This window comes from Lepisosteus oculatus, unplaced genomic scaffold (genome assembly GCF_040954835.1).
Source record: "Lepisosteus oculatus isolate fLepOcu1 unplaced genomic scaffold, fLepOcu1.hap2 HAP2_SCAFFOLD_306, whole genome shotgun sequence".
NCBI lineage: Eukaryota > Metazoa > Chordata > Actinopteri > Semionotiformes > Lepisosteidae > Lepisosteus > Lepisosteus oculatus.
Genome location: NW_027167838.1, coordinates 23194 through 50302, shown reverse-complemented (window position 1 = coordinate 50302; position 27109 = coordinate 23194). Strand labels below are relative to the sequence as shown.

The following is a 27109-nucleotide window of genomic DNA, read 5'->3' as shown; positions in this document are numbered from 1 at the left end:
AATCCTAGATATAGTTTACCATAGACTGACTTTGTTGTAATGACTAGAACATTGACATTGAACACTGAACCTTCGCAAAAATAAACTGTTGTATTGTACTTATGTATAACTCTGATCATACTGCATTACAACAATAATATATTAGTCATATTAAAACAAATTTCTATCATTATAACAATTTGTTGTGGCACCGGTATAAAATGTGAAGTTTTGCTGAAGTATTGACAGTGGGAGAAATGTCTGGTCGTGTTTGAATGGATGTTATGTTTCAATCAACAACCACCAGAGGGCAGTAACAACTAAGTAACACTAAGTCATCAAATGTGTTGGAAACGCATTTTGGGCTTTGTCCTGAATGATGCAGCAACAACATACAGTTGTATGCAAACGTTTGGGCACCTCTGGTCAAACTGCCTGTTTCACAGAATCTTTAAATTCTCTAAGGTCTAATCTCTATGAAGTTAACAGGGTACAAACATAAACATGACATATTTCTGCACATTTCAATGCAGAATTACTATTTATTTTCTGAATTGAACTGTATTTGTCATGTGTCAATTATGAGGTACCCAGTATGAAACTGGTTAGATACATTGCGCCTGACCAAGTAGTTGTTGTTGAAAACACAATGATGTAAATTACCAGTGATCTTGCTTCACATAGGAACACGATTGTACCATACTCGCTAAAGTGTTATGGAACAGTTGCAGTTTGAAGTTTAAGATTTATCATTTCCAATGTGCTATTTTGTTGTGGTGATTTTTATTTTATAAGCCTCTCATATTAAAGTAAAAACTTAAGCAAGTTTTAGACATCCAGTAGGTAAATTGAAAAAGTACGAACACAATCGTGGTTAGGAGGCCATCTTTTTTACACAGGAATATGCTTTAAAATAGATTAATTGTTCTGCCACTAGAAAAGATGCCTATATATTGTTAATTAGTCACCATTTTTTAATATTGCAAAATATAGTTCGTATTTTGTCCATGTAGTAGCAATGTCACACTAATTAATTTTTATCATAATGTTTTTTAGTGAAAGGAAGGTGATTGAGAAAAGTTTATATGGACAGGTAAGGTACACTGCTTATCTGAATGTAATGGATGCATTTTATTTTTCCAGATAGCTCCTTGAGGTTAAAATGCACAGTGTCATAACTAAAGAACAAATGTAAAGAAATATGTTAATTTGTTCCTTCAGTACAGTAAATCCTGAAATTTAGTCCACCTAGCTGTTGCTTAGTGGTTCCTTCCCTGACATGTTCAGCTCAGCTCCCACTAGGTTTTGATTGTGGCTGCCCTGGCGTCAGAGCCACATAGCCACTCCTCAGAGCAGAGATATTCCACTATGCCAAAGGTCTGCGCCTCTTTGCCAGAGAATATTAAGCTGTCCAGGTTCCAAGGGGGTGACTTCACTTTCTACCATAGACTCGATGCCAAAAGAACCCTTTGACACTGCCTCCTCTGGAATGAAACAGGGGTCTGCACATTTAATTATTTATAAATTAAGGGATCCATTTGCAAAATCTGCAATACTGACCATTCTATTTCTTTGGTTAGACTGGTATTCTGTTGTTCTTGCTTCATTTATATATTAGAAATACTGTACTGTATATATTTTTATATACAATAGTATATCTATAATAGATTTTTACTATACTGTATAGACAACAGTATATTTGTATTAGTTGCGTCTGTGCTGGCATTCAAAATTTGGTTGCAAATTTCTAAATGTTAACATGGGAAACAATGAACCCTGACAAGTAAGTAAAAGTAGGTCTTATATTGATAGGTGTACTGTATATTGAACATTTTTCGTGCTCTGTGGTTACTTTTGTACTATTGCTTTAAAACAGATAACAACGGAAGAGCTTAACGAAATGGCGGAGAATATAGTGGTGTGGGTGGCAGCGTCTATCATCAGAGTGCTGCTTCCAGCCATCTCGCTTTACAGTGAAGAGAGGAGCAGGAGCGTGTCTCACTGCTCCTTTGAGTCCCCGGTTTACTTCAGCAGTAGTGAGGAGGCCACCCTGAGTTCTCATTCTCTGCTTGGTACTGAGTCAGGGTCCACATGGCAGTCCCAGAGTAGGAGCAGTAGCTTCTGGTCAACGAGATGCAGGATCTCCACTCCCTTCCCTTCACCCCTCTCGTCCTCGGGTAGTTCAGGAGAAGAAACAGGGAAAAATACACCCTGCTTAAAATCCAGAACACCCTCGAAGGAGATTGTGGTTGCTGATGGAGGAGAAGATGCTGGAAAGCCCCTCTCAGAACCTTTTAAGGACCTTTTTGGAATCACTAAGTCAAGTATAATTACAAAAGCAGAACGTATAGTACAGGATGTCCTTAGCAGAGCCCTCACTGAAGCACAGCTTCCTGCTCAGCTGATGGAACCCCAGTGTTGTGCGTTAGGTGTCTTGATTACCCGCTGCAGATCGAATAACCTTGCCACTGAACTTGTGGATGCTGTTCTTGGACTTGTCATCTCTGCCTTGTCAGAAAATAAGCAAAGAATTCCCACCCCTAAGACTGTGCGTGTTAATCTAGAAGCACAGACAGAATCTGTAGCCTCAGAGGTTGCCAGTGAGATTATACAAGTTGTCTCTGGAAGACTCCAGCCTTTTTTCACAAGCGCTGTTGAGTCAGGGTCAACCTGTAGACTCCTGGGTGGCCATGGTGGTGACCTACATGCCATAGGACAATCCCAGAGACTCCACTCAGAACAATATGATGAGGCGGAGTTAGCTGTCACGGCAACAGAAATAATCAGTACTGTCTTACAAGAAGTCAAGAGTGAATTCTGCAAAGCAAATACTGAAAATAAGATGAGTGACGTGAAAGAAACATATTCAGGCGATAACCAATCAATGAGTGACTTTGTGTCAGCAATTCTGAAAAATTTAGAAACGATTTCACCCTCCTCCAGCTTATCTGTGGAGAAGAACTACCTTCTTCAGAGTCCTGATGCCCTGCAGAATGAGAGAGATGAGGCAAAAGTGACTAAGAAAAGAACAAATGGCAGTAGCCCCCCATCTTTCAAATTAAAGTCTCACTCCTCGGAATCAAGTGTGGGAATGGAAAGAGCAAACAGTGATATTGCTTTTGGGATCTCTAAAGCCAAAATCATTGAAATTGCTGAGCAGATAGTATCTCAGATCATTGAAAAAACAAAGTGGGATTTCACCCCTGTGGGTAACAATTTACATGAGAGTAACTCAAAAGAGTCATTATTGCTCCCAGAAGCTGCAGAAATCTCCATTTTGGAAAACATAAGTCCAAAATCTCAGATTCCCAACAATAGGGTCACTGTTATTGCCAAGGACATTGTACATTCTGTTTTTGAAAATGTTTTGTTTGCACTGAATTGTATTGAAACAAATAAATATCTGCAAGAATCCAATAAAAATGTTGCTGCTGCTCCTCAAACTTCTAGAGGCAGCACAGAAAGAGGATCCATTGATCATACTTTTGACTTTAGTTCAGTTGCAAAAGGCATCGTAAGGACTATATTTGGAAAGCTCAAATCTTTACTCACCCAGACTAAAGAAGATGTATCTAGTTCCAGTTCTCCTGCTCAAATCAATGCAAAGAGCTCAAGCGTCAGCTCTTCATCAAAAACTTCAGTGTTTTCTGATTCTGTGTCAGATATTTCAGATTTGTGCACCTATACAGTAGAAACTGCTGGAGCCATTTGTGAAGCAATGAAAAAAGAGTTAGACCAGGAGATTTATTGCACAACAGTGGCAAAGAAGGCTTCAGATGAAAGCCTTCTGGCTAGAGAGGTTGTTACTTCAGTTTTGGAGTACCTTGAAGAGCAATATATTTTAGACACCATTAAAAGCCCTTCACCATATCTTAAAGACAGGGAGAGAGATGCTTCTACATTTATAAGAGAGGAGAGTATTCAAGATCAATCAAAATCCCAGATATCTCCTGTTGAAGAAATCATATTATCTGATATTGATAAGGCAACAGGACAAGTCCCTAATCAAATTACAATGGAGATTTGTAGATATCCTCCAAAGGTGGTGTCATCTGAGAACATTTCTTCAAAACAGCAAATTGGGCAAATGGACATGAACTTGGTTGAGGACAATTTGAGTGTTTCCTCTTCTGGAGAGAGCATCATATCAGATGGAGAAGGTGAAGGATCAGAGAAGATGCCGAGGACCTCCAGCTCTGTATTCCATCGTACAGCAACAAGGATAATAAGTGAAATTATTGAAAAAGCAGCTGCAAAATTTATATCTTCTGGACTTGCCCATCTCCCAGAGCAACCAAACAGTACAGCTGATGATGTATGTAAAACACCGGATGCAACAAAACATGCTCAAGAAGCAATGTCCTCAGACTCTTCTTCTCATGTGCAAACCACTGAACTGGCTTCAGATATTGTTGTTGATGTTTTAGAAAAACTACATTACGCTACATGCTTTGAGAAGATTTCTTTCTCAACAGACTACAAAGATAAATTAGAAAGTTCTGATACAGCCCTGTTACCAGGAACATCAGAAATTAAAACTGATACTAGAAGAGCTGAGCACCTTAGGACAATGACTGAGGAACTCTTCAAAACTGTGAAGAACAAACTGAAACACTTTTGGAATCAGAAGAGCCTGTCTTTGTTCAAAGCAAGGAAAGTTTTATCTGCTAAAGAGCAGAGATCAGCAGATTCACTTGAGATGTTTCCTCCTTCAGTCCAGGTTTCACACCTGAGCTTTAGTGAACCACACTTGACTAAGAAAAGCATGTCAGTACCAAACTCGGCACCCCGTAAGCATCTTAGTGAAGATTCAGAACCTTTAGGTGTGTTAATGAACGTTGATTTCTCAAGGCAAAGCAGGACTACTCAGGAAAATCAGGCAAATTTAATCATCTGTGCCAAGGATGTTGGCAGTCAGATATTGCAAACAATCAGGAGTGAAATAAATAGGGGTGATGACAAAGGATGTTGCTCAGGAGCAAGAGCAAAACCCTCAGAAGAAACCCTTCAAGCAAGTGAACTGGTGGATTCTGTTTTATCTACATTTGAAAATCTTAAAGTTTCAGATGTGGTCTTAAAGCCAGATTATGAAACAATGCACCTCTCTGGTGAACAATATGGGAAAGACAGGATGTCTAGTGCAGAAGACACTGTCCATAAAGAATACACTAAAAGTAACCGTAGAGAATATTCTGTTCAACGTTTCCCACCCATAAATGTGCCTGGGATGGTGATTGATTCTTATACAGATGACACAGAAGTCATGACTCGGGACACTCCCTATAGAGCCTTGACTGATGCTTCATCAAAGCTTCAGGATCAACCTACACCTACAGCAGAACAAGAAAATGAATTGACATGTAAAAGCAATCGAGTTCCCCGGTCCCGTGTTTGGAAGAAACCCTTTACTGCAAATGACATGGGACTAGGTGAACAAGAGTTCATGGAACTTCCTTGCAGAAGCAATGTGATAGAAGATTCATTTACAGCTCAAAACAGCTTAAATGCTGCAGAACAAAAGAGAGGCTCAGAGAAAACAACAGTTGACAATGTTGAGGAAGGAGACCAGCCAAGCCCTCTCATTTCACCAAAGCTTGACTTCTCAGCAGAACACATAGCCCATGCAGAGTGTGAAGTGTCTGACATTGAAATTGTTGCCATGGGTATTGTTGACATTATTATGGGCAAACTTGATGTAATGGTGGCCTCAGATACAAAAAGCAAGTCTAGAGCAAGCCAAAAGAAATCGGAGTGTGCTGCTGGTCTCGTCACTGAGAATATAGCATTTCAAACCCACTCTAATAATGTTAATTTGGACATTGAAAAGCTTTCAGCTGAAGAGGCGTCCTGGGCATCTCAAGTACCAGGAGCCACAGCAAAGCACAATCTACCCCCACTGCAGACAAGGGTTTCAGACGAGCCTAAGGACCAAGTCAGGACCTCCACAGAGAGTCCTACAATGAGTCCTATTGAAAGGAAAGTGGAACAACTTGTCTCGAGTGGATCTCTGCGTGTATTTTCAGAAGAACTTGTCAAAAATGTTTTCCATTTAATTTTGAAATCGGGAATTGCAGTACAATTGGGCACAGCTCACAAATCTAATTCAGATCCAATTTTAAAGAGCCCCCTAGTAGTTCAGGATTTATCCCATCCAAAGTCCCCGGAGCTTTCTATGCAGTTGTTGTATTCATTTACTGAGAAATCAGTGAAAAGGCTGTTGAAGCAGTGCCTCAGTTTTCCCGATTCTCCAACGTTTGACACAAATGAGAAGGATGTTTCACTTTTTCAAGACTGTGATACAAATACGGAATTGAAGTCTTCCCAAAGGATTTCAGAGAACGTGTCTCTGACTGTCAAGGATCACAGACCACAGAAAAGTACTGAACCATCAGTGCCCAGTTCACAGATGTACCATGATGCAATTAATCAGCTTTCCAGCTTGCTTGTAAAGTCTGTCATGGATGTTTTGTCTGCTGCATGTGATTTATCAATGGAGCCTGAAGAGAGTGAAAATCAAGGTAAGAAGGAAATTAAATCAAATCATTTAAAAGTGTATTAACATTTTAGTTGCTATGAAGTACAAGTTAAAAACTGTAGTGACTGTATGTAAATATACAGTACCTTGATTTTCTATCTGTTGTATCTTTAAAAGTTTTTGATGTATTTAGACCAATATAGTGTAGGCCATGACTATGAATGAGAGAATGAGTGAATATAGCCATATATTCAGTAGCCATATATAACGTATCTGTGAATATGGCTGCTTCTTTGTTTGTAGTTACCTGAGCTCCAAGATGTAATAGTTTTACAGGAACATGAAGCTTTATACTCAAATATTTTGTGATGCCTGTCATTCGTTACTTCTCAATATAATTTAGTTTTTGTTTCATGCTTTCTGATATTTTGCTTCACTATCATTAAATGAAAAGCTCTTTGTTAACATAGGTAATATACCAGCAGCCAGGGTGACATCAGAAATTGAGAAGAGTTCTTCTGAGGAACTGAAAAGAGACTCCCACCTTGAAAACAATTCTGAAATCAAACCACTCAGTGTCCCTGTAGAAATGTTGAATATTGAACCGGTTTCCTCAGTTGGGCTCCAGGAAATTTCTATGGCTAAATCAACAGAATCACTTAATATGACTTTAGTGTGTACTGAGACTGTGGAAAACATCATAACACAGCTGCTATTGCAGATATACCCTACTTTGATAAAAGAGGAAACGTCTACAGAAATCCCAGGGAAGATGTCTGTGTCTTTGCTGAGTCAGATAGCTGTGGACCTCTTTGACAGTGTGTTGCAGGACTTGTCAAAAAACCAGGAGATAACAGTTGTGAAACAGGATAATGATGTGTTTCATGAACCACACAAGATTCAGCAGGTTGCCAGCTCTGTTCACAATGAATTGCTATGTCAAACTGGATCCCAACAGGTTCTACAGAAAGCTGTAGCCACCAGAAATGAGACAGTGGTCAAAACCATAATCAGTTCTATGGTGACCAACATTTCCAAGCTGACACATTCAGCTTCCCAATGTTCATCCCTTTCACCAGAGACCAGTATTAGCAGAGAAGCAAGTGAGATCATTGATAAGGTGATGGGTGATATTAAAATAACTAGTGAGCACAACAAAAAGGCAACACCCAGTGCTCAGTCTTCTGAAATTTCTCTTGTTTCTTCTGAAATAGTACATGGAGTCACAGATAATCTGCTAAAGAAAATTCAGTGTTCTAATAAGAAAAAAGATTGCTTAGCTTCTGAGACCCCAGAGAAGCCTGGAGATTATCTGGTTCAAAGAGTCCAGGGTCTAGAAGGAGTACAGCAGTGTAAGGCTTCAGGGAAGACAGTTAAGAAGACTAAGAAGAGCTCCTCAAGCCCAGACTGTATGAAAACACAACCTCTGGAGTCCTCTTCGCATGATGTGAAGGTTGATGAGCTGATGAGTGATATTAGAATTGCTAGAGAGCACAACAAAGAGGCAACACCCAGTGCTCAGTCTTCTGAAGTTTCCCTTGTTTCTTCTGAAATAGTACATGGAGTCACAGATAATCTGCTAAAGAAAATTCAGCTAAACTGTTCCAGCCCTGAGTCCAGTACTCCTCAAGCTGCCATTGATATGGAATCCCGGAGCACTGAGCAGCTCATGTGCACCAAAATGGACCAGTTAGAACCTTCACCTGTTATTGGTCGAACAGTCAGAAGTAAAAAACTGCAGTCTCCTATGACAAAGTCTCCAAAAGGCTTTTCTCCAACAGTTCCAAGTGGGTTTGAAAACAGTTTCCAGCCAGAATACACTATGGATAAGCCCTGCTCATCACGTTCCCTAGGAGAAGCTGTTGGTGTGACACCTTGTTCTAATAAGAAAAAAGATTGCTTAGCTTTTGAGACCCAAGACAAGCCTGGAGATTATCTGGTTCAAAGAGTCCAGGGTCTAGAAGGAGTACAGCATTGTAATGCTTCAGGGAAGACATTTAAGAAGACTAAGAAGAGCTCCTCAAGCCCAGACTGTATGAAAACACAACCTCTGGAGTCCTCTACGCATGATGTGAAGGTTGATGAGCTGATGAGTTATATTAGAATCGGTAGTGAGCACAACAAAGAGGCAACACCCAGAGCTCAGTCTTCTGAAGTTTCCCTTGTTTCTTCTGAAATAGTACATGGAGTCACAGATAGTCTGCTAAAGAAAATTCAGCTAAACTGTTCCAGCCCTGAGTCCAGTACTCCTCAAGCTGCCATTGATATGGAATCCCGGAGCACTGAGCAGCTCATGTGCACCAAAATGGACCAGTTAGAACCTTCACCTGTTATTGGTCGAACAGTCAGAAGTAAAAAACTGCAGTCTTCTATGACAAAGTCTCCAAAAGGATTTTCTCCAACAGTTCCAAGTGGGTTTGATAAAAGTTTCCAGCCAGAAGACACTATGGATAAGCCCTGCTCATCACGTTCCCTAGGAGAAGCTGTTGGTGTGACACCTTGTTCTAATAAGAAAAAAGATTGCTTAGCTTCTGAGACCCCAGAGAAGCCTGGAGATTATCTGGTTCAAAGAGTCCAGGGTCTAGAAGGAGTACAGCAGTGTAAGGCTTCAGGGAAGACAGTTAAGAAGACTAAGAAGAGCTCCTCAAGCCCAGACTGTATGAAAACACAACCTCTGGAGTCCTCTTCGCATGATGTGAAGGTTGATGAGCTGATGAGTGATATTAGAATTGCTAGAGAGCACAACAAAGAGGCAACACCCAGTGCTCAGTCTTCTGAAGTTTCCCTTGTTTCTTCTGAAATAGTACATGGAGTCACAGATAATCTGCTAAAGAAAATTCAGCTAAACTGTTCCAGCCCTGAGTCCAGTACTCCTCAAGCTGCCATTGATATGGAATCCCGGAGCACTGAGCAGCTCATGTGCACCAAAATGGACCAGTTAGAACCTTCACCTGTTATTGGTCGAACAGTCAGAAGTAAAAAACTGCAGTCTCCTATGACAAAGTCTCCAAAAGGCTTTTCTCCAACAGTTCCAAGTGGGTTTGAAAACAGTTTCCAGCCAGAAGACACTATGGATAAGCCCTGCTCATCACGTTCCCTAGGAGAAGCTGTTGGTGTGACACCTTGTTCTAATATGAAAAAAGATTGCTTAGCTTCTGAGACCCCAGACAAGCCTGGAGATTATCTGGTTCAAAGAGTCCAGGGTCTAGAAGGAGTACAGCAGTGTAATGCTTCAGGGAAGACATTTAAGAAGACTAAGAAGAGCTCCTCAAGCCCAGACTGTATGAAAACACAACCTCTGGAGTCCTCTACGCATGATGTGAAGGTTGATGAGCTGATGAGTTATATTAGAATCGGTAGTGAGCACAACAAAGAGGCAACACCCAGAGCTCAGTCTTCTGAAGTTTCCCTTGTTTCTTCTGAAATAGTACATGGAGTCACAGATAGTCTGCTAAAGAAAATTCAGCTAAACTGTTCCAGCCCTGAGTCCAGTACTCCTCAAGCTGCCATTGATATGGAATCCCGGAGCACTGTGCAGCTCATGTGCACCAAAATGGACCAGTTAGAACCTTCACCTGTTATTGGTCGAACAGTCAGAAGTAAAAAACTGCAGTCTTCTATGACAAAGTCTCCAAAAGGATTTTCTCCAACAGTTCCAAGTGGGTTTGATAAAAGTTTCCAGCCAGAAGACACTATGGATAAGCCCTGCTCATCACGTTCCCTAGGAGAAGCTGTTGGTGTGACACCTTGTTCTAATAAGAAAAAAGATTGCTTAGCTTCTGAGACCCCAGAGAAGCCTGGAGATTATCTGGTTCAAAGAGTCCAGGGTCTAGAAGGAGTACAGCAGTGTAAGGCTTCAGGGAAGACAGTTAAGAAGACTAAGAAGAGCTCCTCAAGCCCAGACTGTATGAAAACACAACCTCTGGAGTCCTCTTCGCATGATGTGAAGGTTGATGAGCTGATGAGTGATATTAGAATTGCTAGAGAGCACAACAAAGAGGCAACACCCAGTGCTCAGTCTTCTGAAGTTTCCCTTGTTTCTTCTGAAATAGTACATGGAGTCACAGATAATCTGCTAAAGAAAATTCAGCTAAACTGTTCCAGCCCTGAGTCCAGTACTCCTCAAGCTGCCATTGATATGGAATCCCGGAGCACTGAGCAGCTCATGTGCACCAAAATGGACCAGTTAGAACCTTCACCTGTTATTGGTCGAACAGTCAGAAGTAAAAAACTGCAGTCTCCTATGACAAAGTCTCCAAAAGGCTTTTCTCCAACAGTTCCAAGTGGGTTTGAAAACAGTTTCCAGCCAGAAGACACTATGGATAAGCCCTGCTCATCACGTTCCCTAGGAGAAGCTGTTGGTGTGACACCTTGTTCTAATAAGAAAAATGATTGCTTAGCTTCTGAGACCCCAGAGAAGCCTGGAGATTATCTGGTTCAAAGAGTCCAGGGTTTAGAAGGAGTACAGCATTGTAAGGCTTCAGGGAAGACATTTAAGAAGACTAAGAAGAGCTCCTCAAGCCCAGACTGTATGAAAATACAACCTCTGGAGTCCTCTACGCATGATGTGAAGGTTGATGAGCTGATGAGTTATATTAGAATCGGTAGTGAGCACAACAAAGAGGCAACACCCATAGCACAGTCTTCTGAAGTTTCCCTTGTTTCTTCTGAAATAGTACATGGAGTCACAGATAATCTGCTAAAGAAAATTCAGCTAAACTGTTTCAGCCCTGAGTCCAGTGCTGAAGATCTGAAGAGACCTCTGCAAACCTTGAGTGAAATGGTTATAAGTATTACTGAATCTGTGATCATGCAGTTATCAGCTGTTCCAGGAATTACTATAGGAACACCTGACCATGACAGATGCATCTTTATTCAGCCTTCGGATGCAGACCAAATGATTGAAAAAGTGTACAATGACTTGCTGCAAGAAAGTGGCTCCCTTATTGCATTATACGATGCAATAATGTCCAAAAATCAGGAAGTGTCCAATGCCATTATTGTATCTTTGGTTAAAGAGCTCTCAAAGCTCTACTTTTCAACAGCTGAGTCTTCAGCCTTAGGTCCTTCTCCTTCCTTCATTACAAACGAAGCCACTAATGATGTGAACAGCAGTGAAAATGACACCTTTAACCTTGGTTGCCAAGAAAAGGGAATGTCACCTCCAGAGCCCGCTTCTGATATTCAAACACTTTCTGATATTCCCCTACCATATTCAGATATTGTGAAAAAAATTGTAACTAAACTGCTCTTAAGAATTCATCCTATTTCTCCAAAGAGGGAGAAGAAACAAGAACAGATTATGGATAGTTTATCTTGTTGGGAGCTCAGTGAATTTGCTGTGGGCATTATTGACAATGTGCTGAAGAAACTATTTACAGCCCCAGATACCTCAGAATGTAATCCAACAATGGGAAGCAATATCCAATGTGAGCTGGTTTCTGTCAAACAAGTGGCCAGCTGTATTTACAGAGAACTGCTGCAGAGTGCTGGTTCCAAAGACAACTTACAACAAGCAGTAGCAGCCAAGAGTGAGGCCCTGGCCCAAAAGATAGTTGATTCTCTTGTGAGAGAAATTATGAAGTTCCAACATTCAGATATCGAGTCTTCAGATGCTCCTCAAGCCGCCATTGATATGGAAACCCTGAGCACTGAGCAGCTCATGTGCACCAAAATGGACCAGTTAGAACCTTCACCTGTTATGTGTCATACAGATGCAGTGAAAAATATCATGGCAAAACTGCTTTTGAAAATTCGCCCTGGATTCCCCAACCCAGAAAATTATTCTGGGGAACTGGAAGAGCTGTCCGAGTCTCAGGTCAGGGACCTGGCACTGAAACTCACCAAAGATGCGCTGAAGGAATTGACAAAGGTTTCCACTCTAACCATCAGTGAACCAAAGGCTGAAGAACATCTTCCATTACAGCAAGCCATCAAGAAAACCGTTAGCTCTGTTTACAGCAAACTGATGGAATCCATTGGCAGCAAGAAAGTATTACAAGTAGGAATTGCCTCACAGAATCCAGAAATGATCAAGGAAATGGCCTGTTGTGTGGCTAAAGAAACTATTGCAAATTATGGTTTACGAAGCGGGTGTTCAATTCCATCTTCACAATCTCTCATTTCTCAGAAAACCAGTAAGTCCACACAGGACAAAATTGTGGACACAAACGTAACTACAGTCAGAAGTAAAAAACTACAGTCTTCTATGAAAAAGTCTCCAAAGGACTTTTCTCCAACAGTCCAAAGTGTTTTTGAAAACAGTTTCCAGCCAGAAGACACTATGGATAAGCCCTGCTCATCACGTTCCGTAGGAGAAGCTGTTGGTGTGACACCTTGTTCTAATAAGAAAAAAGGTTGTTCTGCTTCTGAGACCCCAGAGAAGCCTGGAGATTATTTGGCTCAAGGAGTCCAGGATGTAGAAGGAGTACAGCAGTGTAAGGCTTCAGGGAAGACAGTTAAGAAAACTATGAAGAGCTCCTCGAGGCCAGACTGTATGAAAACACGACTTCTGGAGTCGTCTTCGCATGATGTGGTTGATGAGGTATGACCAACAGTTCCAAACCTGTAAAAATGTCTCTTATCAAAGTAGGATGGACCTGTTCTGTACCTAATTAACAGACATTTGTGTAGAAAGTACTGGAAAATGGAACTCTTATTTTGTAAATATGATGATAGTTTTGTTGTGCATTTTCCTTTACAATAAAACTACAAATCCAGATTTGTTTTCCCTAATACTGTATAACATCTCAGAAATATCCCTATTGTCAGTTCATAGCATACGTACTAAACTCACCTGTCTGTGGATGTCAGCTTAATCACTCAATTAGTACAAGAGCAATCAGGTGAGTTAATGCTACTATGGAGAGACTTGCTCACAGTATTGTCTACATTTCCAAACTGATATCTGCATCATAAAAAAAATTGAGATGCATTATTTTCTATACATGCAATTGTAAACATTCACATTGATTTCTTATTTTATATTTCATTGTCTGCCTTTATTCTAGTGTTAACGTCAGTGCTAAAAACATATACACACCCCATAATCCTTATCTTCTTTTCCGTAAGAGAAGTGTTACTTGTTTTGATTTACTTTTAAAAATGAAACAACAATCACTGAACTGTAACTTTTTGTTTTTTTTGTGACAGGAGTTGCCCGGACACTCATCTTGGTATGTGTACAATCCCAGCCTTAATAAGGACAAAAATCTCAGTCCAGCCCAAAGCAAGAGTGGTCTGCGCATTGACATAGCAAAACATTACATGACCCCAGTGCAACTGACCAAAACATCTGAGAGCAAAGGGCTTCTCTCGCACAGCAACATCCCCTTTGCAGTTAATACGCCGGATGAAGATGTGAATGTGAGCCAGAAAGTCAAGAAACATCCTTTGAAAAAGTTTGGCTCCATGCTAAAGCATAAGATCATGGGTAATAGGTCAAAAGACATCAGAATTCAGAATGAAACAAATCCATCTTTGGAAAACTTAAGAGCCCAGGGAACATCCAGTGGACGCGGGAGCTGTGAAAGCTTTGGACCATTTAAAGTGCCTGATGAGTACACCGAGCCTCAAAAACACAAGGTATGGATTAGATACCCAAACTTTAATTATTAATTAATTTGGGCATTATTGTATTTTTAATATTAGCACTACAGAAATTATTTGAATAGAATGCTCATTTGTACATCAAATAACATTCTAGAAGACATTCCTATTAATTGCAATCAACAAGAATAGCAACTGCTATGGTGGCCAATGCTGAATGTTCTGTGTGAATAATGACTACAAATTTATCAAGATCAATACAGTACGTAACAGTTCAAGTATAATACCTGTGGAAGAAATATTCCTAAATTGTTTTCTTTGTGTGCTCATAGTTCTTCAAAAAAGAAGTTTTTAGTTTGGACAGATTCAGTAGGAACAAGCCTCAGAACACTCCAGATGGTGAGTATTTAGTTTGTGACTGTGATTTTATTTTGTGTAGCACATTAGTGACAAGTGTGGTTCAGAATTAGACATTGGATGGAATTTATGTAGAATGGGGGAATTCATCTAAATTTAGAATCCTTTAAAAAACAAACTGATTTTTATACAAATTGGCCTTAAACTTCTGCAAACGTCACTTTTTATTGACACTGCTACCTCCATAGGAATGGTGAGGCAGAACTCCAAACTCCACTCTGATCAAGTGGTTAACTGTGCACCTCTACTCTTCCCTGATCTCTCTTCTTCTAAATAGTCCATTGTCCAGTGCATCAATCTTTGGCAGTCCTCTTCAACAGTACTCTATTTTCTCCATTTTCAGTGCCCTCCCTCATTCCCTTCTACAGTATCTCTCGGTTTAGTAAATATGACTAAATGTGACTTATATGACAAGATATAAGCTAATACATCTTCTTTTACAAGTAAAGTTATGAAAACCACTTTAGAACTAAACAACAGGATCGCTCATATGAAAATAAGACCCTAGCAGTAGTCAATATGGTTTTAGAAAAGGTCATTCTTCCTTTACCAACTTGTTAAAATTCTTCAAACAAGTCACAGCACTAAACACACAGAACGTACAAAATGATATGATTAGATTTTAAAGATGCTTTTGGTAATGTTCTTCTTAAATTAAAGGCAATAGGCATTTAGGGAAATTTGTGTATTGAACTGGTTAAGGGACAGGTAATAGTACAGATCAGGGGTGAATAGTCCAATAGAAGATGACAGGAATAATGGTTATGAATGTGATTGAAATGACTGAAAAACAGTTGTCTAATAGCCAAATTACCACACACCTTTAATCAAATAGCTTCTTATTGAATAAACCTGACATTAAGATGCCTCTGGGTAGAACTGTATCCAAAGTCTATCTGACCTGCTGCCATGGAATAAAGAAACTTGAACAGTGACATGTCAAACCACTCTGTGTTTCCAGGGATCCCTGTAATTCCAAACTCCAGGAAGATGCCAAAAAAACCATCTTTGCTGTCGAAGATGTCGACTGCTTTATCCAGAGCCTTTCTGTAATAATCCATCTGCCACCATCAAACATGTTTAACATGGAGGGGAAACTCCTTGCAATGCAAAATCAAAAAAGGAGTTTTAATGATGGGAACTACTGTTTCTGAAATAAAAATAATTGCATTCATGTTTTTGTATAAAGTTGTGTTATTCAAATAGGTGAGCACACTACCACATCCATGACCAGACACTTTTCAACTAAATCACAAAATGGTATGTTAGTTTTAATGTTGTCTGTAAATATCTTATTGGTGTACTACACCATTAAAAAAATAAGACATTCTTAGCCTTCATAATTCTATTCATAGTTATAGCAAGACCTGATTTACTGTAAGCATTCAAAATCCTCAAAGCTACTGACCTAGTGCACTTCATAAGATTGAGTAGTGAAACACGAACTAGGGGAAACTATTTGGATTTTTAAAAAAATATAAGAGGTTTAAATAATCTACCAAACAGGGAAATGCATATTTTTATTCAAAGGGTTTGGGGCCTGGAACAAACATCCCAACTATGATGTGGACGCCGATATCCTGACGTCCTCAAAGAAAGGGTTATAACCTCATAGTTATTGTTTCATTTCAAATCCAATGTGCTGGAAAAGAGCCAAAACAGCAAAAAGTGTGTCACTGTCCAAATACTTATGAACTACACTGTATATTGGTTTTCTTTCTCACCGTACATCAGTTAAATATATAGTGTTTAAATGTCTTGGGTAATGTGTTGTGTCTATAAATGTATTATGTGTTATGTCTTTACCAGCCTGCAAAGCAAATTTCCCATCTGTGATTAAGTAAGAGACAGAAATCAAATTGGTTTCCGTAATGAACAAGTGCATTACTGGGACAAGTAATAGGTTTATTCCATGCTGAAAAGAGAAGAAAGAAAACAACATTTCGACCCTGAAGCCTTCTTTAGGTGTGACTTCAGGTGTGAGCAGGTAGCACCTGAAGAAGGCTCCACGGCCAAAATGTTTTCTTTCTTCTCTTTTCAGCATGGAATAAACCTATTACTTGTTCCTTTGCAGCCTACGCATGCTGACGCAGTTACCCACCTGAACTACTTCCAGTACATTACTGTATGCACAAAAATCTTTCTTTAGAAAATAAAATCATGTTTATTTAACGGTTTATGTATATAGTGCCTTTTTCCCTCCAGTGAATAAGAAAAGAAAAAGATGATCACTTTATGTGGAATGTCTCCTCCGTGAATTTTTGTTTTTCAGTGAAATTAAATGTTCATTTTTGTACCTAAGAGCAAGGCTCCCTGAAATGGCATTAACTTCCATTTTAACAGTAACATTAGCAAATTACAGGACAGCTACTTTCATAGACTTTTTCTGAACAATACAATAATACATCATAATAGCCAAATGAAACATGCTTAATTGAACTAATTATTTCTAGTTTAATTCAATTTCAATATTTCATTCATTTTTAGTTCAATTTAGTTTATTTTAGTTGATTTAAAGAGATTTCTAAAAATGCCTGAGCTGAATCACACAACAGGAGTGAACCTGGCTGAGTGGGGAAGAGCCAACCTTTCCAGCGCAGGTTTTGCCAGCAGGTGGCAGTAAGTCACAAGACATGAAAACAATGTTTAACTACAGCAAAACACATTAACGATAGTAATGACAGAAAGACTTAAAACTATTGCTTAGATTCTCTGAGACCCATGATGTGATTTGACTTCATTTGGCTGGTGTCTTAATTTCAAAGTAACAATTTTACATTTCAAAATGAAAAACTAATTGAATACAGATGCAGCCATTCAAAGTTCGCCGTACAAACCCCATACCGCACGCAACTATGCACAAGCCCCCGCGCCGTACCGCGGTACGTGATTGGCTGGCCAAAATGATGACAGGGGCACTCGTGGTGCATTGGTCGGTAGTGAAAAGATTTAATCATTAAATCTCTTTACTGTGCACGTTTCTGCTTAGTATTAAATATTTATATGGAATTTTGCAACTAAAGGGAAATTTTAGTAGCTGAGCATAAAAAGAATAGGAGCATAACGCATCTGAATGTCATAAACGATATTAATTTAGTAACATAAACATATTATGTAAACTGTATATTGCTGGTATTGGTAGTTTAAAGAAAAAATACACACCAGTATTCCATTTCTCCCTAAACATTTTAAGCATCAAAGTCTTACATGTGGTTATTTCGGAAATGTTTTTACGTCCTCCTTCTGACCATATTGCTGTGTGTTTATGTACTTTGTGAAAATGGATTGTTTTAACCTTTTCTGAGAATACGCTCGTTTCGGAGTAAACAAAAGCATACTTTTAGAATTTGATTAATAGGGAATATAATATGAAATCGGATAGCTAGCTAAAGAAATTAATAATAATATAACTATATTCATGTACTGTTGCACAAACAGTAGTATAAGACTTTCTATTGATATGTGTATGGCTGTTTCAGTACATGATACGTGTCTGTTTCTGTTGCGTGATGGCTGAAGTGACTGGCTTATAAGCCTGAGGGTGAGTGTTCAAATCCAGCTGTTGCCGTGAATTTTCTTTTAACAAATAAACATTTATGAAAAACTAAAATATCAAATATTATGGGCACTATATTGTCTCTGTCTCTATCTCTGTCTGTCTTTCTGTGCTGGCTGTGCCAAATTTCAATCCACAGTCTGAGTCTCTGTGTCTACATTGTTTGTTAACAAACTGGTTTCACAAGTCTTTTCTCAACTTATTCATTTTCAAGGTAGAATAGGGCAAGTCTTCCAATGAAAGACATTCCACTTTCCCCCCACGGACAGACTGACACATGTTTTCTTAGAAAAATAGATCACAACGTGAACCTCTGTCAGTCTTCTGTGTAAAAAAAAATCGTCTTGAACAACGTGGGTGCTGTTTTTAATAAGCTGCTGAGTAAAGAATAGGAATTTTCCTGCTGTCAGCAGTATTGTGTATATAGCTTTATGTACAGGCTGTGAAAAGTTTCACAAGTAGAGGTCTTTAAAATTACGTGGGTTTGTTTCTACACCCTGCAGTACCACTGTGTACATACTGTACAGTATGAACATGTTGTGATATTTAGAAATATAAAAAATTTCAATATAATGACAATAATATTTGCTATTTTAGTTTTCCAAAGAAATGTTTATTTGTTAAAAGAAAATTCATGTTGACAGCTGGGATCATACCTCCAACCTCAGCCTTATAAGTCAGTCACTTAAGCCATCACACCACAGAAATTGACAGGTCATGCAGTGTAACAGCAATACAGATATCAATGGAAAGTCTTATACTACTTTTTGTGCAACAGTACATTAATATAATTATATCGTTATTAATTTATTTAGATATGCGATTCCATATTCTATTCCCTATTGATCAAATTCTAAAAGTATGCTTTTGTTTACTCAGATAACGAGCTTATTCGCAGAAAAGGTTAAAACGATCAATTTTCACAAAGTATATAAAACTACAATAATATGGTCAGAAGCAGCACATAAAACCGTTTCTGAAATAACCACATGTAAGACTTTGATGCTTAAAATGTTTAGGGAGAAATGGAAAACTGGTGTGTATTTGTTCTTTAAACTACCAAGACCAGCCATATACAGTATAGTTTACATACAGTGATCTGTTTATGTTCCTAAATTAGTATCTTTTATGAGCACGTGAAAGGCATAGTGAATCGGTGATTCTCAAGACTTTGTATGATTGAAAACGAATGTGTGATCGGATCAACGAAATGCTGTGGTGTTACTTTTTGTCAATGAAAAAATAAAGTCTTTTCGTTTACAAAGACGATTACAAAGAATGTGGACCAGGGTAATACTTTGAGTTTAAAGCTTGTCCGAAGTCATTCATTATTAATACTATTAGTAATATCTTGGTAAAGACTTTGATTAATAAAATATTTCTGCATAATTAAAATATTTATTATAAAGGTGGTAGGCTGCGTACTCTTGTCCAACTGACCAATCTTGCTTTCATAAAATATACCAACTTTTTAATGTCTAATGATTAACATGCTGTAATACACAGTTTAAATTTGAAAGTCTAAAGAGTATACAACTTAAATTCTTAACTGAGTAAAGATTGTCCTTCAGCAGTGAGCAGGATTCAAAACCAGTTTTTTTCTGGTGACAACTCAAATGCTGTACATGAAAGTTTTATTAGCTCCACCTGCCAGTTTTACAAGGTGATTCTGGCTACTATTAACATAATATAATTTGCATACGGTAAAGGGCGGTATGACGCGAAATGACGTGTTATGACGGTATTTGATGCGATATGCCTACCGCGTTGTACCGCAGCGTACCCCGCTCATTTTGAATGGCTGCATCTGTAGTTATATAAATCACCTTTTGTCATGTGCCATAGTCCATTAGGATTGTATTGCCTTTTGAGCACTATTTAATTTTGTTTTACAAAAAGGAACAATAAAAACAAAAAAAAGTTCTGGAGCTCAGTTTTAAAAAAGCAAAAAGTTCTATTCTATGAGAACCAATGTAGACAAAAAATATACAAATTAGTCACATTGTGCAATGAAGTTCAGATTGCACTTAGTGATATACTGTATACTGCACATCAAAAGACAAATATGATAAATTGCATGTTTTAGAAAAAGTGTATAGAATTTGGATATTGAATAAATCTTTTGTATTATCGACTTCAGTGATCATGAGTAACCGTGAACACAGTTGAATCATGGTGACTGCTGCATAACCATTAAGTTGTCTCTATCTGAAAAAAACATATATAAAAGAACCACTGTGTCTAGCTTATGAAATTTATTGACAAGCTGTGCATAATGCCGAAGTACAGAGGCACCTTTGTGTCAGCAGTATATTGGGAGATGGATTAAGTAAGTGCATTTTAAACTGTAAGTAAACAAAAGGTATCTAACCTGGCAAGATCTTACAGTGAAATGAAGTCCATACAGTGATAGGCTACCATCATGCAGACTACGAGTCACACATCTTGCCAAGAGTTGCTCATCACTATCAACTGTGCTGGTCTGGAGAGGAGTGTCTAGTCACTACAGAACTCCACTTGTAGGAACTGATGCCAGCTTGACTACATGGACATGATACAGCATTGATGAAGTCCTGGCATCACACTTGCTTCCCCTCCAGTGACCTCAATCTGATGCGATCTGTTGTCCTGCTGGAATGTCATGTCCTCGTGCTGCTCAGGGAGCGTCTGTTTTCTCAAGTGCTGGGAATTGGACTGTTATTCTGTGGATGCCTTTCTCCCCAGACCCATGGAGCCCCATGGAACATCTGTGGGATGACTTTAGCATCCAGGGCAACAGAGATCAATGAACGGGCACATGCTTTTCCAGGTATTATGTGAGGAATGGGACAAAATCCCACAACACACCACCAGGAGCTGGAGCAAAGCATTGTCTTCAGCTCATTTTGCTTTCAACAGCACCAACACTCCTGTATCCCGAGGCTTAACAGTAGACACCCTGTTGATCAACCCAATTGGTTACAAATATTAAACAGCATAATTTGTAAATCCATAAATTGTCATTTTACTTAATACAGAATTTTTGCAATAACTTTAGCATGAAAGTGTACATTCCAAAAAAATATATACAGTCGTTATCTACAACAAAAGCCATGAACATGACAAATGAATATTACAAAGACAACAACCCAGTGGTGTCAGATTCATTACTGTAGTGGGCTAGATTTGATTGATGTGCTTCAAGCAGGTCACACATACAATACATTAATGAAGTACTAGGTACCATTACATTATATTTTTCATGTTTTGTTGTTTTAGTGTTTATACAATGACATACCCACCTTTTAAATCCTATTAGACGTCAGTGTTTGTTACATGCTAATTTAGAAAAAGTTACTCATTCATAAAGTTTGGTAATTCAGGAGCCTCATTCACAGTGCTTTAGTGTTGAAGTCAACGGTTTCTGTGACATGAAGACATATACAGAGGTTTGTCGTTTCCAGCATTTTTCCTGGAGATGACATGTGGTGAAGATAGATAGATATGACTTTATTGAACCCAAAGGCAAATTGATGTGTTACAGCAGTCCAGCTCAAGACAAGCAAAAACAGACATCAGAATAGTTATAAAACAAAAGACAACAAAATCAATAAATAAAAAATAAATACATAGGTGTGTGCAAAATGTGATGATCATAGTCACTGTAAAAACAATAAAATATGTGCAAAATGTGCATAGGTTTATACAGACTGATTGTCCAAAAAGTACAATGGAGCAAACATGCTGTCCATAGACGAGCAAATGAAGGGCTAACAGTCCTAGCCTAGGGCAGCGTTATACACCCTGACAGCCGCCGACCTGCGGAAACGTTCCCTTGAACACCGTAGCTGGAGCAGTCTGTTGCTAAAAGTACTCCGCTTTTAATAACAGTCCCATGAAGCTGATGAGAGGCGTCGTTCATGATGGCTGTGAGCTTGGTCAGCATTCTCCTCTCAGCCACCACCTCCATGGGGTCAAGGCTCATCCCCAACACAGAGCCAGCCTTCTTGATAAGTTGATAAGATCAAGTCAGTTGTGCCTCTTGATGTTATAACTCTACACTGAAGCTCAACCAGGCATATTGTGAGTAAAGGTGTAGTGCTAGGGTGCACAACTACTAGCTGGAGATCCACAGTCCACCTGTTCTTTTTCAGTAGGTCTCTTTAAATCACCACCGAAACACCTGGGCACAGGGGTTAATCTGGTTTGTTTAGGCAAATAATTATGGCAATTTGCTAGTTAGGAAATGAAAGCCTTTAGACATTTCAAACCTTCAAGGCTGGAATTGTGCTCCCCTGGCACAGAAACTTAAGTGTTATAAGGAGAAAATGAAAACAAGCATTTTGAAAAACAAAAAAGGGTCCCTCTTATTTGGATTAATAGTTTCAAATACAAATGTTTTACCTTTGTAGTTTTTAGCCTGATTGAAAACTAGATATTTAGGAAAACATGAGACGTGTTACTGGAGTGCTGGGAATACTCTTTCTCTGGAACAGGCTGCCCTGCCAGATTAATGAGGCTGCTAAGCAAATAAATGCTCTGGGTGGGCCAAATGATTTCCTCATATTCGTGACTTTCCTTACATTGTCCAGAACCTGATGAAAACCATTAACATTTCCAATTCAAAATCTTATTAGCCTGGAGTAAAGCATTCTGCATTTAAAAGAGAGAATAGAAGAAAACGTTTTAGCCCAAGAGTCAATACATGTATTACAATGTATTTTTTTAATCAAAGGGTTGCTATAAGAAGAGATCTGTCACAATAGTAAGGTTCTTAAATAACAGTAGGTTTTACATAGTCCTGAATATAGGGATCTATCCTCTTTCTCTATCACAAGTGTGTGTGCAGCCTGGGCATTTTTGTTCCTTTCCATTCCCTAGTCCTTGTTGATGCAGATCCTTAATTCTTTAAGCAGTGAGTTAAAGAGTTAATCAATGGTCAGCTAAGTAAATCAAACAGGATGCAGTTGTTCATCCTTGCTATAGGAAGGAGGGGCACAATAGCTGCAAACCACAGTGATGCTGATAAGTCTTTAACACCTAGTCTTATTGTTAATGAGACCAAAATACCTGTAAATGTAACAAGAACCCACAAAAGAATGCATTAAACAGAAAGGTCTCCAGTTAAAAATGATTTTGCATCAGGTGGTTTCACCCTCAAATGACAGCTTGGAATCACTGGGCTTTGGAGGATCCCTTGGTGGTCTGTGATTAAAACAAAACACAACCCCAAAACAACAGTCACAAGTGTGCTCTTTACATACCAAACTGCCCCCTGCATGGGCTGATGGGATTTCATGGCTCATCAGCCCTCCTGTCAGAGAGAGATCCTTTGTGGTGAAGCTCCCTCCCACCCTCTGGGAACCCCTGACCACCTGCAAACACAGCCCACTCCCCTGACACCAGGCTGCCTCCTGACTCCCTTTGCCACTGAACGCAATTAACACTCTCCTAATCTCCTGCCTGCTGTATGATTGTGCCTGTCGAACACAATTAGCATCTACAGGTCTTTGTCCTGACCAGAGCTATAAGGCTGGGGGCTTGCTGACAGAGTGTTGTGCTGTCAGGTCGCAGGGACGGTACACATTTCCTCCCCAGCAGATCAGAACCTGGCCGTTTTTCTTCTTGACCTGTTAACAGATTGACGTTATCTGTAGAGGCCCAAACAGAGGAAAAGGTGTAAATGCATTGTGCAGGTTCAGTAATTCACCTGTTAAATCTCAACGAAGTTCACCTTGGCGGATTTATTGTGGTTTTTGCACTTGCACTTTGGTTTTAAATCGTTTTGCTTCTGTTTCCTGTGGTTCTGACAAGGTTTCACAGTGCTTTATTATATTGGTCCATGGTATTACTACAGAGCACATTCCTTAAAAAAGTATACTGTAGCATGGTATTCCCATAGTTCTGTGTAGGAAAGCACCATTCCGCATATTAAAACTACTCCAAAACTATAGTGAAGCCATTATTCTATTACAGCCTCTCTCATTTAATGCTAACCCTCCGCATTATGTCTGAACAATATTTCTTAAAATCAAAGTTTTAGTGAGAACTAATTAACCTTGTTTAATGGCTGCTTTTCTCAGCACTAGGCTCACACAGAAGTCAGGAATATTCCTGACAGGAATACACTATTAGGCATAAAATGTATGTTGATGGAGTTGTGTTGACGTTGACAGAGCTATGAAAATTAGTGTCCACATGTTGCATCACATATTGTTTAATCCACTATGCAGTATAGATATAAAAACATGAATGGAAACAGATACCATTGTGAAATAACTTATGTTTATGTAACATTGTTTATTATACTTTATAAATTAGAGAATAACATTGCTGGAGGTGGAAGGGAACGATGATAATGTGAATGACGGTGACTGGGTGTCTATCTTTCTCTGGCATATAGATGACAGTTGCTAGGGGAAAATTGTATTTGTTTAAAAGTTAGCTGTGTTAAGCCTAGGACACAACCTGTTATTTTCTGTACCGTCGTGCTGGCACAGAGTAAAAAAAAATGGATGCAGTCTCTTTCTCTGTCTGAGGATGCATACTCGAAGTCATTTATCAAGAAGTCCCAATAACGATGTCTCTGAAGTGCTGACTTGCAGAGTAGAAGCAGGGTAGTTCAGATTTTGATCCAGAGGAAGATGAGGGAACATCAGTAAGCCGTGAAGTTAAAACCTTTTCTGGATTCTCCCTTTGCTTGAGGGCTAACCCCCACATTTGTAAATGGTAATATATGAATCTGTGGTGCCCAAAATGTGGGTCGGTCCTTGGTTTAAAGTCTCATCCAAAATACGGCTTCTTCTGCAGCGTTGTACCTTGCAAATCTGTGAAGAAAAGGGTTTGGAATTTCTGAACCAGAAGAGTGCATCACACAGTGCATCACACCATCAGCAGTGGTGGATCGATCCCAGTATTGTCTAGTTGGATCCTTGCTTGCTTTAAGAGATCTGAGGATATCTGGCTCTATAACAGAATAAGCTGATGACTACTGTAGTTGTGTGTGATGTCTCCAGGTACACGCATGGTAGAAACATGCCACTGAAACCCCCTCTGTGTGCGATTCTGAAGGTTTTGAGGAAGTGCTTTGAGTCTCCTTCTTTCAGTTGTGTTGAGCAACTGCCTTGTTGTCATGCATGCTTGGGCTTGCTTTCATTTAGAGCTTTGCTTTGAAATCATTTATCCGGTAAATAATTCACCATTATTATAACAGCTTCTCACCTGAGACTGGCGATACAGTAACAGCTGACAATTATACAGTTACAGGAAAGGAGCAGAGGCTCAGAAAATAAAGAATGACGCTTTGCTTCTCGTTTTCCATTCCAGCCGCCAGAGTGGGTGCTTTTGTGAACAGTGGGCCACAGACACAATAGACTGAATTTCACTGCCATTGTGCTTGTGTTGTGTTTCTTTGGTGTTATTGAGGTGTAAAGTTGTAAATGGGTATTTTTGGAATGCCACATGAGGGATATGGAAATAGGGTCTGAAAACAAAGATCTAATTTCAGATCGCTGACTGCTATAGCAATGGATTTGTTTTGATTTTTGCCCCAGAAAAGTAGAGGGGAATTTTCCCCTAGAAAGATACAGTTCCAGGCTCAACTTTATAAGATCACAGTGTCCTTACCACCACATCATGTCGTCCATTTTTGTCTTTTAACAGTTTTTCAGTTATGCCTTTGTGCTATGTTCAGTGAACTGAATTTGAGATAATGATGTCAATATAAATATACTCAACATAATGAATGCATAATGTTATTTTAATTTGTTAATTTAAAAAAGGTGTATTGAAACACCTCTTATTCATATTCATTAATGAAACCCTATACTGACTTTAGAAGACCTTGCCACTCATTTCAGGATATTGTTAAGAAATGCATTTATTTGCATCCCAGCCTGAAGTGGTGAATGGACATTGATGTAAAGCATTTAGACATAATGCCAAAAACAATTGAAGCCTTAAGTACTGTATCTAAGTCCTACTGTCATCTGAACTGTGCCATGCTTCTAAGCCTGCAAAACTGTTCATGGGTATGGTAGTTCAGGCTTTGACTCTGTCTGCATTACCTTTGGAATACATCATTCCTGTGAATTTCAATTTCTATGCTGCCCAAGAATGCATTGATCTAATTTGGTGCATTATATTATGCATTATATGCACCAAATAATGATACATGTTCTTCCAACAGTCCTGTTTGTTGTGGTAATTTACAGGCAATGATTGGCAATCCACCCTGAAGCTTTTTCTATGTATTATTTCGCTTATATATTAGATATAAGCAGTTAGTCCGTTACAGTCAGTGCTAATTAGTGCTTATTTCACAGATAGAAGCATAAACATCTTAAGTTGTAAACTAGGGCTCAGATTAAGTGAAAGCATTATGTTTGAGACTTGGTGGTCCTAAATTTGTTGTAATCTGCACTCAGTGGTGCACAAAATCACTAGACGTAGTTTTAACTAACATTTAAAATTGACATCCCTTAATGTGACCTTTACCGTTGCTGGCGCAACGCGCGTTTTATTTCCACTTCTACCAGCAGGTGGCAGTAGCCATAACAGACAGGAGTGAGATCTGCAGATACCAACTGCAAGGATTCATTGTACCAAGGCAACAGGTATTTCTTTTTTCTGTGTTGTTGTTGTGTGTTCCTTGTGGATACCTATATTTTTGCTCATTTATCTACATTTATAGTGATGCTATCCTTTTTGTAATTGTGAGTAGCTATCGGAGTAATTCTGCATTTTTGACGAGCTGACTTTTTTGTCCGTAGTTGCATTGTTTACAGGTTTAGGAGTCCCAAAAAAGGAATTATTAGTCTTTGGGCATAATGTAAACGTTCTTTCCTGTGTGCTGACCTCAAACTGCGCCTCTTCAGACGTTTTATCTGTACAGCTGATGATTTCCTGCGGTCTCTGTACCGTCCATCTCTATTTTTGGAATACGCGTGTGTGGTATTAGTTGAAATGTACAGCTCCAGCATTCAGGTCTAAGCACTAGTGTTAAAAGTCCCTAGAAATAGGGTTTCATTCTTCCTTTTCTTTTCTCCTTTCTTCAGCCTGGACAACGGCTTCCACGTTTTCTCGCAGAGCTGCACACTATGGAACATCCTGTGGTCTACATCGTCGTTGGGAAACACAATTCCGGGATGTTTTAG

General features: G+C 39.1%; 1 protein-coding gene across 1 annotated transcript; it reads left to right on the top strand.

Moving 5' to 3' along the window:
- The first annotated feature begins 1879 nt into the window (after positions 1 to 1879).
- Positions 1880 to 27109, top strand: LOC138227271 (fap1 adhesin-like). The gene is made up of 4 exons (XM_069186279.1): positions 1880 to 3188; positions 6925 to 12998; positions 13607 to 14038; positions 27011 to 27109. Exons 1-4 carry the CDS (start codon positions 1880 to 1882, stop codon positions 27107 to 27109), a joined length of 7914 nt encoding a protein of 2637 aa, XP_069042380.1.

Excerpts from the sequence above, each read along its gene's own strand:
- LOC138227271 (XM_069186279.1), top strand. The coding sequence starts at position 1,880 with ATGGCGGAGAATATAGTGGTGTGGGTGGCAGCGTCTATCATCAGAGTG. Across the intron at positions 3,189-6,924 it reads GTGGGATTTCACCCCTGTGG|GTAATATACCAGCAGCCAGG; the intron begins GTAACAATTTAC and ends TTGTTAACATAG. Across the intron at positions 12,999-13,606 it reads CGCATGATGTGGTTGATGAG|GAGTTGCCCGGACACTCATC; the intron begins GTATGACCAACA and ends TTTTTGTGACAG.